This window comes from Eleginops maclovinus, chromosome 24, assembly GCF_036324505.1.
Source record: "Eleginops maclovinus isolate JMC-PN-2008 ecotype Puerto Natales chromosome 24, JC_Emac_rtc_rv5, whole genome shotgun sequence".
NCBI lineage: Eukaryota > Metazoa > Chordata > Actinopteri > Perciformes > Eleginopidae > Eleginops > Eleginops maclovinus.
In genome coordinates, this window is record NC_086372.1 from 4,387,139 (window position 1) to 4,399,847 (window position 12,709).

Genomic DNA, 12,709 nt, shown 5'->3' on the forward strand with positions numbered 1-12,709 from the left:
AACTAAGTATTAAACTCGGGAAATTTCATCTGGACATCGATTAGTTATGTTTTACACAAAGAATATATACCTTCATACTCTGAGCCAGAAATCCTTGCGTGGGTAATCTATTAATAAGACCAAATGTTTACCCTATTAATGTGTAGTGTTTACCACCAGTTATAAGGTGAGTAATCATGACTGATCCACATGGTGTTGAGCACAGTTCCTCTCGTCTGTTGACAGATTCTCAAGTCTTAATCTTGTCTGACTCCCGTCTAGCTAATGAACACAAGCGTGCTCCGTGTTTGTGTGTGTGTGTGTGTGTGTGAGTGTGAGAGAGAAAGGAAATCAATAGGCATTAGCTGTATATAGAGTGTCTCTCTGACCACGGTGTACCTGCACAGCACCCAGGGGAGACATGAGTCACAGCTTCTCATGCCGACACTCATCAACAGTCATCGCTTGTTTCAGACCTCTGGGTCACTCACTGCTCAAGGACTCTTCTAAAGAGTCACCATTTTTACACAGCAAAGTCTTATGGAGTGATAGCTGGAGGCATTGCTGGCTACTTTTGTTTGCCCTTTGCTGACTAACAAATGGTTGAAAAGTGGAATTAATGAACTAACATCTATGTTGTGTCGATGTAACACATTTGTACGTCTGGTTTCCTGAACTCTACTCACATAGACTAACTCAATTTGAAGCTTTACAGCCAAGACATGGTGAGCTGAAAACGGGGGAAGACAGCAAAAAGAAAACCTCTTAGGATCTCTGAACTGATTATCACATTATATATTTATCCTTTCCCTTCCTGGAATCATTGCTGATTTAATTGTGTGCTGGCTCCATACTAACCGCACAGACACAGTGGATTCAATGTTCAAATAAACGTGCAGTGCCTGAATCAATCCAAGCAGCAAATTATAAATGTATAATCATTAAACAAATAGTCGCCCCTTAAAAGATTCAATCATCACTGTCTCAACGCGAATGAAATATAGGACATAGTTTTTGTTGTTGTTATCTTTACTACTACTGTGCTACTACTCTACCTGGGCTTTTCCTTAGCCTGCAAGGCTAAAAATAGGTATCAGTGACCCACATTTCCTCACGGGATTAACAAACCACTACAGGCTGATCTGGTTCAGTACCAGCAGTACGTTTCACTACAGGAAAGTGGGTGAAACAGAGAGGAGCAGTGAAGGCAGAGGGAACAAAGAGGAGAAGAGCGAGAAACATGTTCGATAACAAGACAGCCAATTAAAGAGAGGGATTGATCCAGAGAGGGGGGTGGGGGGGTGAGTCCAGTGTAAGTTCAAGGGCCAGAGATGATTAGCACACACACACACACACACACACACACACACACACACCCCTCGCGCTTCAACTAAACACCTGTCAGGTCTACTCTTGTTCTACGTCTGCAGTGATTTATTCATCGGAGAAGGTTTTACAAGAGATTCCTCACTCTGGGAGGAGCTGAGGCGTTCCACTGGAAACTAAATAATGGAAACATCCGATGTGACGTGTTCTCACATACCACTACACAAGAGAAGAGGAGGGCTGGGAAAATGGGAAAACAGATGAAACCGTAAAAATACTAAGAAGCGTTAAAGATAGTGCATCTACAGAATAGGTCGGAAATGATAGCTAAAAGATATCAAACCTCAACAAATGCAGGAGCAATTAGCTAAGGATTAAGACTGAAGACAGAGAGGAACAAGTTAGCCTGGCCTGTTAAAATAAATAAAAATCTACCAGCTCCTTTAAAACTCACGGAAGTACCAAAGTACCATCACGTCGCTTCCTGTCTTTATGCTGAGCTAGGCTAACTAGGTCTAATGCCCCAACTTCAAAATAAGCCTACAGACCTGAGAGTGTAGGTCTTCTCATTCAATTACTCTTATTTCGGCCGTCGTTCGAAGGAAAAGAGGACTGATTTATACAGCCACCTGCAAAACCACAGACAAAATGAAGCACAGATAAAATAGTGGTTCTCAGAAGAGCCATTTCTAGGATTCCATAACAGCAACACGTGCAGCCGACTGTTGAGGAAATCACTTTCTGCATCCGAGCGAAGATAGGACATCATTAAAAAACGTTGAGCAGTTTCAGCGAGGGGTTTGATAAGAGGAGGAATGTGCCATCAAACTATTTCTTTGATGAAATGTTGGCCAGGCTGTAAAGTACTGCAATATGATACAGGAGCTGCTGAGCTTTAAACACGTCCAGCACGACATCTGAACCGAACACTCCCCCGCTTGGATCATATTGAATTACATGATGGCTTGTCGGGATTTCCCCATCGGTATTGGCCCTGGCTCAAAAGGCATTCATGGTGTTTGAAATGATTAATTACATGACAGTTGAAGTGGTTTTTGCCCCAAAAAATAACACTTTTGCATACAAATTTATATTCTGGATTAATCTAATTAAAGGTAAAACCTGAGACATATTTTGCACAATCGGACCTGAAGAAGGTGAAATGAAGTGAACTAACTGAACTTCAACTTCAAACAAACTCTGAGCAGGTATATATAGCATGCCATGTCAGCCAGCGTGCTTTCACAAAGCTTTCAGCAGAGTATTTCCTGCATTCTTTCTGCAGCGGAGTATAAATAACAGCCATTGTCTCCTGCAGTAAATCAAATATCCACTAAAAGCCTGTTTTTCTGTTCGGCCGTAAGTGGGCTGCAAACAAAGCTCAGGAACAAGTGCACTCTACTCACTCCTGGGAGGCAAGGTGTGTGTGTGTTTGAGTAAAATATAGCAACATGCATTCCCAAAGAGCTCTTCACAGCCATTTGAAGCCACCTTTGCGTGCGGAGCTGCCAACAACTTGTCAGGACAAGGAGGGCAAGCACTTGAAAAAGTTTGCTCGACTAATTCTCAGGATAAATTAGTGACAGTGAGACAATGGGAGACTGACAGCCGAACAGCGCTTTGTGAAGAGGGGAACTTAGTACGTCTCATTCACAGAGAGGTCAGGTAACCACGAGGGGAGAAGAGAACTTCAAATTTAGCAAAACACTGATGCAGAAACCTGGGCTGACCTTGGAGAATTACACTTGAATGAACATCTTAAAAGTGAAGTATGAGGCTGAAAAACAAGACATATTTAAGTGTTGGAACTCTTATTAAAAGCTCTGATACCTGGTAATTAGATCCTAACCTTTGTTATGCTATGTGTGTGAATTATCTCCACTAGGGCTGCAATTAAGCATTATTCTATCAACAATATGTCTATTTTTTGTAGTACATTTGAAAGGAAAGCTATTCTGTAAGTGACGAATGCTGACAAAAGTCAATGCCTGCTTTGTTTTGTAGTTTGTCTTACAAGATGCATCCTCTTCTGAGATCAAATCAAATGAAAACAGACAACTACCCATTCTGCTTCAAGTATTGGATTCTTAATCCTGAACAGAACTGCATTCTGGGTAAAAAAATGCCATTTCTATAAGACATGACATCCAGTAGAAGTAGGCATTTGAACTTGTTAAGGTAGAATAAGTGTCAGTGTTACCTGGCTTGGTTTAGTCCCTGTTCCCGAGCTGGCTACTGGAGGAGAGTTATGAGAGTCTTCTTCTATGGTGGTGACAATCACTTCCCTAATCTCCTCTATAGTCTCGCAAACCTCCAGCACCTGCAACACCTCATCCTCCTCCTCTGCATCCATCACCGTTGGCGACTGCATCTTGAAATCTTCAAGCGCTAAACTTTAGCTCAATCCCGCTCTCTCAAACATCGTCTCTGTGCTGCTTTCCTTCCCCCGATCCATCCCAGAGTGTGTGTGTGACCTCCCTGACTCTCTCCTGATCTGCAGCCCAGCCCCTCTTTATCCGTCTTTATATAGAAATCTCTCCCATCATGCCTCAGGAGGTATCGTATGGGACTGTGTGCTCACTTGCCACATAATGTCAGGGGCTTTATGGAGAAGGGCAGAGAGCCGTGGAGCGCGGGGAGAGGAAGAAGAGGGATGAGATGATCACATGGAATGTCCTGACAGCAGGGGGGATAAGAGGACGGATGGATGGATGGATGGGGGAAGCAGAGGAGGGTAGGGAAAAGGAAAGGAGGAATACAGTAAATAAAGTCCAGAGAGGAGAGTAAACAAAAGCAATTAGGTGCCATCGCTGCACTCCAAATGTTTTTCCCCATCATCCTCCTCTGTCCCTCCCCCCTCCTCCCTCCCTTCCTTTTATCCATCTTTCCCTGAAGGCATCCTCTCTAATTCTCTTCCTCATTCTCCGCTCGCCTCTTGCCTCAGCGCCACTCTCCGTCAATTGCTTCTGACCCACTGAGCACTGTGGTGTCATGGTGCTGCATGTGTGTCAGTGTGTGTGTGTGTGTGTGTGTGTGTGTGTGTGTGTGTGTGTGTGTGTGTGTGTGTGTGTGTGTGTGTGTGTGTGTGTGTGTGGAAGATCAAAAAAAGGTAAGACAAAACCTGTTCATCCAACCGACTGATCTACAGTCGAACAAAACAACACAAGCCTGACATACCTTCTCTCTTGCTGTCCACACACACGTCAGTGAGCCACACTGTTGCACTGGGTTCTTTGATTGTGCTGACCTTACCTAGAGTCTAAAGCAACAGTCGATCACTGAGTGCTGTCAATCTGTAGGCCTGAAGTCCTGAAGCTCCTCTGTGTAACTCAGTGTGTTGCATGACTTGCTAATGTGAGTCACTAATAAAGGAATAAAAGCTTGGAAAGGGTTAAAAATATCTTCCCCTGCCCACCCACAGAGCTTGCACCCTGTCCGTGGCACGCATCTCACTTCAAGCACAGACACACACACAAAGCAAGGGGATAACCATGGAGCTCTCAAAGGAGCCAGGAAGAACTCACCACAGGGAAGAGGAGCCAAACACGAGAGCTCAGCCTCTTCCAGGACATGGCTGTGGAGGTATGGGAGATACTACCAGTGCTGGGGTCTGCAAGGTAATGCCGTGAGTGCTGCTGCTAACCATACCGAGGGTCCGGCTTGAGTACGCTAGCAGCTGAGAGCACAAAGCAGCTTTAATTGGGTTTAAGGAATTGAGCTGAAGGGAAGACGAGGAAGGTGAAACAATGGGAGGTTTAAAGGGTGTGAGTTAGGGGAGCGGTATTTACTTCTCAGGCAGCAGGCCTGGAAGTCTCTTCCATCTTCAAAGTGAGTATGAACATCTAAAAACAAACCCGGCTCTTCTTTCTCTATCTCCAATTGTTGCTTTAGGAAGGCGCTAATTCTCAAAGAATGCTTCGTGGTTTAAACGTATCACATTCCTGCTGTTCGACGCCTCTTACAATGCCACTCCACATCACCCTACTAAGCTGCAGAGCTGCCATGCAACATTGACCCGGGCTACTCCAGTCCACCTCTCACTATCCAGTTCCATACAACAATAATAGCAGGGTGAACTCAGCCAATTATTCCTATTGTCTGTTCACTTATATAAGATCCAAAACCTCAGTACAGGCTATATTCACCTCTATTGGCCTGTACCATCACACAGCTAGCGAAATACTGACAGCGCTGGTTCCAACCTGAAGGTTTTACTGCCGGAAGAGCAATTAAAGAATATTTCTCACATTCACACAGACAGCCTGGAGCTTCGTCCTCCCTCCTGAAACTGAACTGCTAGAAAGATTCTGTTCATACATATCAAGCAATCGAACGATCAACTGAATTTGCCAGCGGTGTTGAAATCCCATTTCAGGTACAAAATGTGTCACTAGCTTAGCATAAAGACAGGAGACAGCTAGCTTTATTCCAAACAATAAGGTGTAAAAGTAATGCAGCTTCTTCGAATCTCTGCTCGCTCGTTGATAATTGGTTAACGAACGACCTGTCGAATGAAGACCTATTTACTTTACAGACCAATCGAATATATAATATGCTAATTATCTAAGTCGTTCACATTTTCGGTGTAACACAACCGTCTTTCATCATTTCCTGTGGCGAGGCATCACAGACACATCCCAGTCATTCTGGATTGTGAGGACATCCCTGCCTGGAGCGATGTCCTGCTCTGTCAGCCAGTGCTCTGATTAAGTCCCAGCAGCGAAGTAATGAGCGCTGCACAGTTAGACTCTGGGACTCACACAGAAAATATTCACAGACGGGAGCATATGTGAGGCCGTAGCACACACGCAGACACACAGGGATTTGTGCTGAGCCGCTCTCTCAGTAGAATTGGTGGCCCTGATTACTCAAACTAAAGCCAAACACTCCCCGCCCTGTCAGCGGCACCACTGCAGGCCACGGCATGAATAAGACATGAGGAGCTAAATACTGAAGAAGGCTGTGCTCTGTGGCAAATCCTGTCATGTGTTCAAATTAAACACCACAGAAAAAAGGCCCGATGCTAACGAAGGTTGCCACAAGGGAAAGTGAGTGCCAAGTAGGTCAGTAAAGGATGGTGAGCGTCTGGGTACCTTGTCATGTTTTCCCTTCAGCAGGTTAAGCCTAACACTTGACTTGAATTTGTTTGGGTCACTCTTGGGTTAGGCAGGGCTGTCTGTGTGCTAAAATCTCTTTTATTACATGCATTTAACTCTGTGTTGAAACTCCTGCTTTGGAACACACGTTTAAACTGTTTTACATGACTGCTCATCAAAATGCCATGAAGCTCTCCTCTCATTCATCTGAAAGCATCTGCACAGGGCTGTAAACTGGGCCAGTAAACATGGGAAATAGCACAAGCTACGTTTAGCACCTGTAGAATCACCATCCAATAAGCACCTACAAGTCTTTACAGTCGCAGACCCGAGTAATTACACCAATCCCCTGGTAGGAGGGACTCAGAAATACAGCTCACCTCAACATTACTCAAATGCTGTTTCTATTTATAACATCTCACACAAGCAAGACCTAGTGTATTGATTTATAACCTTGGTCTGGAAATAAAGCTGAATGGACCTTAAAATTAAAGACATATGTGCATTACTCTATCTGTTTTACCCTTACAACACCACAAAATATGTAAGGTAACTAATAGGCAATTACTCATTCGATTTCACCAAGGCTGTTTTGGCCAGGAACTCTTGTATCCCTCGAGTGCTACCAGGAATTTCCCGTCTCAACCTGCCAACCTGCTCAGCTCACACAGTGCTATCTGATCAACATGCCTTTAGTTTGTTTTGCCTTTTATCTGACTCCAAAAAACAAAATCCCACAGCAGAATCTAAAAATGATTCAACAGACTCAGTGTTGGCAGAATAAACAAACGCGTACGAACAAATTGCCAGAGTATAAATGACATGTCCAAAAACAATTTGTCTTTGAATAATGAATCATGATAATCCCAATACAAGGGTTAAGTAAAAGTGATTTCATATCCTACCGTATATTTCTCCGTTATCAAATAATCCATCACATGATCCATTTTCAGAGCATCAGAGTCAGCATGCTCTCTGAGGGTAGACTTTAATTTTCACTGATAAAGATAAGTTGTGATGAAGCAACTGTGGACCCGTATCCTTTTTTATCCGGGATAGATTTCCTGGAAGTCCCAGTCCAGAGTTTGCCAAAAGAGGACCGGTCATTGTGGCTTTTGCCCTCCAATAGCAGATGGCCTGTCCCAGCCCAGACCGACAAACAGAATTATGCTTCAAACTCTTTGACCAATAAATCGCCTTTTCTCTAAATCCCTTGTAAATCACTAGCAGAGTTATCCTATGTTGTATAAGAGGCATTCATAAAGCAACTAGGTTCATAAATGGAAAGGTGTGTGTGCGTTCAGGTGAAGGTGCAGTGGTGCTGAGTTCAGCCCTACCTGGACCTGCTCACCCCGGACAGACGAGTCGCCCAGCAGGGGCTCTGCGGGCGGCGTGTTTATCGTTACAGACTTTTCTGAGCGGCTGTCTTTGTTGCGGGACTTGTGGCGGTCCCTGTCCCGGCTTCGCTCCCTGGAAAACAAAGAAGAATCCCAAAATTGCAGAAATCCAGTAAAAACGTTTGAGATAGAGGGAGATGTTTCATTTAAAAACACTTAAATTATACATTCATTCTCAAACCATCCAATATGCTAATGCATCTTAAAACAAGAGATTATACTTTCCCCCCAATTATCAATTCAGTGTAATTGCAAATACAGTGTACGCCTTGATGACCGTGGATTTTGAATCCTGCCTTTCTTTATCTGTCTTATTTTACAGTAAAAGAGCTTAATGGACAAAGAGCCAGAGATGCATGCTGAAAGACACACACACACTCACACACACAGTAACATACAAGCATACTGTACATCCAAAGGGAGTGGGGACAATGTGAAAGCTGCTGTTTGAGTCAGATAAGCTGATCGCTGTGTGAAAGAGGAGAAATTAAACTGCTCTTTGTTTCATCTCATTTCCGAAGACTGAAGCCCATGTGAACTCCGGCCCTCTCAACCCCTCCCTTCTACATCCTTCCTCTCGACACCCACCCCCCATCACTCTCACTACAAGGCCCTGTGTCCCTAACATATGAGCTCCATTAGTCGCACTGACCCACTGCACTTAGAGCCCTAATCCTGCAGAGAGTGCGGGTGAATGGCAGGTCTTCATAGCCTCCGCCCAGCATCAACACCACCATGTGGCACGGTGCCCACTCTGCAGCTCCATTACCACAGCCTCAGTTAATCCCTCATCTGGCTCCCTCCCCCTCCAGCTGCTGACATCATGGACGTACTGTGAGACATACAGTATTCTACAGGAAACATCAGACTCAGTGAGAGGCTCCAGAGTCAGGGATGTCAGATTTCATAAAGATAATACATCCTGGAGATGTTCATTTATCCTGTGAATGCAGCTTTAGTCCAATATTCACTCTATTTCTGGCTCTTTAGCTCGCTAGCTTCACTAGTTGGATGTTAATTATCTCAGTCTGCTTTCTATTGCTGTGTTATATATGTATTCACAGTAGATTGCAGCCTATGGGGGTTTGAAAGGACGCTGATGAGAACCAAAACAATGAGCAGGTCGTCCTTTTCTGTTTGTTTGTCGCTTCAAGCAACACCTTTCCCGTTACACAAACTCATCTGGTGCATTGTTAATAATACAGAACTGATAAGATCAGCAATATTGAGTCTGACAAAGTGAAATAAGATCTGGTGCCCTTTAACAATAGCCTTTTACTGAACTATACATGACAAAGTTAGCCTTGAACGCTACTTTCCCACACAGTGACAATTCATAGCATAATCTCAGGATATCCCGCCTGCAGGGGTCGCGCAGGGATCAGGGTGATTGACAGCAGTGGAGCTCGTACAGTCTCACATTGGATGGATGGAAGTGTTGTGATTAAAGGGTGTTAGCCTGTCTGCTTTCAGCCTCTATTCTTGTACTTCCTTTCGAATGTGGACCGTTTCCTACAATCACAATGCTTCAAATGTGCACACAGTGAAAGAAAGCTCATTTTACAATCGCCCGCAGCAACTCCTCTCACTGACAGAGTGACTGACATATTCTCGTCTAATAAATCCAGGAGATTAGGCCCGTGTAAGCCTTTAAATACATTACAGCCATCATTATTACTTTAAATGTTATTATGGTTATCATCATCAGTGTCACTGATTGTGGTTATTAATTGGGAAGGGGCAGCAGCGACTCTTAGTTATCAGCAGAATAATAAGCAGCTCCGGGGGAAAGAGAGGAAAGATAACTGCTAGAGAAAGTAAAGAGAAGGGAGGAGCAGAAGGTTGTGCTATAAAGAGAAACTCACTCTACTACTGAGCAGATAGTCGGGAAGGAGGGGGAATTTCAATGGTTTGGTGGATGTATCCTCCTCCTGTGAACACTTGGGCTAATACGACAAAAGGAGGTCTTGTTAGGATCCCTTTTTACTTGTGTTGATAGGCACCTCTTCTCTAAAACATCTTTAAATTAATTTGGAGAAGTAAAAGATCTTTTTCCCTATGGACAGAAAACCAAATAACAGCCACTAACATCTGGCTTGTGTTTTTATTTGGAAAGGTTGGCATAGCAGCTCATCAAAGTGACTATTTACTTCAAAAAAATGAACAGGGATTTGGATTATTGCAGGTTATTACCGCACACATAACATACAATTAGTCAATCTCCTCAAAGTCTGTAGTTTTACAACGCTGATGTTGATTTAAACTTGACCAAAACATAACAAACATATCAAAACCGTGTTTGTTTGTCCTTTCTTTGTGCGGAGAGAGTTTGAATGAGACTGAATTATACCTCTGATATCCAAAAACTAAATGAATACTCTTCTACAGGCAATGGGAAGAAAAACTCTTGTGATTATAGCAGGTTTTAAAAAAGAAGACTTATTTTAGTTGCAGTCGGGTTTGTAATTAAGCATAACCCTCATCCACTTTACAAGGCAACCTGTAATGAGGAGTCAAAGCGCTCCATTTTTAGGCTGGGAACTACTTGAAAACAACGTGTGAATGTCTTTACACGCTAGTGTGTCCCAGCAGAGCATGACTCAGTGTGAGAGTCACAAAGAGGCAGTGAAGGAACACCTGGTTCTTGGAGAGCTGGCGAGACTACAAATGTGAGAAAGACGACTTGGAAATAAAACGAAAAATGCTGTTTACAACTGCGTTTTGAAATCGAATATGCACACAGACAGGAAGCTCAGGGCAGCAGACCTGTGTGCAGCGGGGAGGGGCTGGAACAGATCGGCCTCTGTCTGCCAGCCCCCCCCACACACCCAGCACGTTTTCTCATTCCCCCTCCAGCATGCTTGTGGGGTGATTGCACTGTGTGGAAACCTTGCTACCAGCGCACACCCCGCCCCCCCACCACCACCACCCACACCACCTTTCCCACATCCTCTTCCTGCCTCATTAACATGCAGCCGGCTCGTTGCTATTCCAACCGCGTGCTGAGCTATGATTTGATTAATGGAATTTGACTTCCAGCGAGGTTCCCTGAAACGAGGATGGCTATTTGGAACAGTGAGGATGAGAGGGAGAGGGGCGGGGCTGGTGTCCTGGGAAGGCAGAGATGCCTGGCAAGCGGGGGCAAAGTCCTGCCAATTAGTCTCTGGAAGCAGTTTGGCTGAAACACCTGAGGATGAGTGCGGTCGCGTTCTCCACCTCACTCTGATGGCGGGAGCTAATGGAGAGCCAACTAGCATGACACGCCAACTGTCGGAGGATCAATTTGTTCTCCGTGTGTGGCTGGCAGGGCACACACACACCTGTGTGACACACAGCTTTGTGGCCCCGGTGTAGCTCGGACTCAGCCAAATGGGTTGAGTCATGAAGCCAAATAAAAAGTGACCAAGCACACACTCAGGGGCCATTTCAAACCAAGCAAGCTATCAAGAAATACAGAGTTCTGTGTGATGGGCTGGAGAAAAGAGCAGTTTTCCTGTCATCGACTTTCATTATCCATTTGTATTTACTTTAAAGTGCAATATATTTAGCTACATAGGTCCAACAAATAAGGTATAATCTTCTGGCGTTAAAATGTTTACTTCAAAGTGACTGATAATCTGCATCATATAAATATAATCCGTGTGTGCAGTCTGTTGTGGACCCATGCTGAGTTGGAGGGGCACTCGTGTGATAAGCAGTCATGTGGCCTGGCTTTCTCTGTAGGGTTAGCCTCCTACAGATAGCGCTTCAGTAAGGTGACACATTCCTGTGACACATAAGGGTCAGGGCTGTGCTAGAAACGAAAGGGGTGTGCGACGTGTTGGCTGAATTTCGGAAATCAGAAGTGTTCCCAAGAGTCAGGGCAAGGCGGAGGGAAGAGCTGTCCTTCATAAAGAGGCGTGTTCTTCTAATGTGTTATAACAGAGCATATTTTATGAAAAAATAAAGTGTATATACAGAAGCACGCCACCTTTAGAGTGTCATCCACGTCCCTCAAATGGAACGAAAACTGTAAATGAATTAGTTTAAATGACTCTCTCCGTCCCATGCGAATGCTGCCCAATAATTGGAGTTATACCAATCAAAAGAACCAATTTTCCACATGAGCAGCTGCTCATATGAGATTTGCAATTTCATAACCATTTAAATACTCAAAATTGGCAGAGTGGATGAGCCGAGCTTTAGGAAAGTTTCGGAACTGACCCAATACTAAACTACTATGCTCCTCATACGAACCCAATTCTGAGATTAAAACCAAATTATTTGGATTAACACAAAAACAACTACCATTATTTTAATAATCCGTTCTATGAAACATCCAAAAATGGCCCTCACAACACTTAGTGATGCTCTGGATTCTGTATTAATACAACCGTGAATGGGAATCACTGTCAGATCCTTAATTATTAAAAAGGCTGCTCTGTGTTTGAGTCTTTTGCTCAATTGCAACTGAACATGGTCCTTAGGGAACAGAAGGAATTCCCACACGCAAATAAAGAGATCTGTGTCGTCAGTGTGTGTCGTTGGCAGGAAATAGAGCTGCTTCTCTGCCGTTACTGAAGAGCCCGGAGGATGCTTTAGTAGAAGTATCCTGGACCAGTCTAGGGTTGTTTGACTCTGTCTGTTAATGAACACCTCAGCCAGTCCTATTTTTATTCTGACTAATTAGGTTTAAAATTGACTCTCAAATAAACAGTAACAAATGTATGATCTTGTTGCTGTGTGATTATCTGTTCCGGGCTTCCCTGTAACTGGAATACAGTGATGCAGAGCGGCCTCACGCGGGGCACCATGCAGCGTGGAAAGATTAACTTCACACGACGATGGCAAGATGGTTTTAAATGCAACCATTTCCTTTTTTTTTTAAACATCAAATTAGATGCCAGCCGGTGGTTTTGGCACAGGCACGGT

The 12,709-nt window shown here is 44.1% G+C and overlaps 1 protein-coding gene across 2 annotated transcripts in view; it reads right to left on the reverse strand.

The window, feature by feature from the left end:
* Nucleotides 1–12,709, reverse strand: part of LOC134861032 (vang-like protein 1) — a 34,896-nt gene that overhangs the window by 12,873 nt on the left and 9,314 nt on the right. For both annotated transcript variants that reach the window (XM_063877998.1, XM_063877997.1), the window contains exon 3: nt 7,739–7,871. In XM_063877998.1, the coding sequence (XP_063734068.1) occupies nt 7,739–7,871 (133 nt within the window). The remainder of the gene's footprint in view (nt 1–7,738; nt 7,872–12,709) is intronic.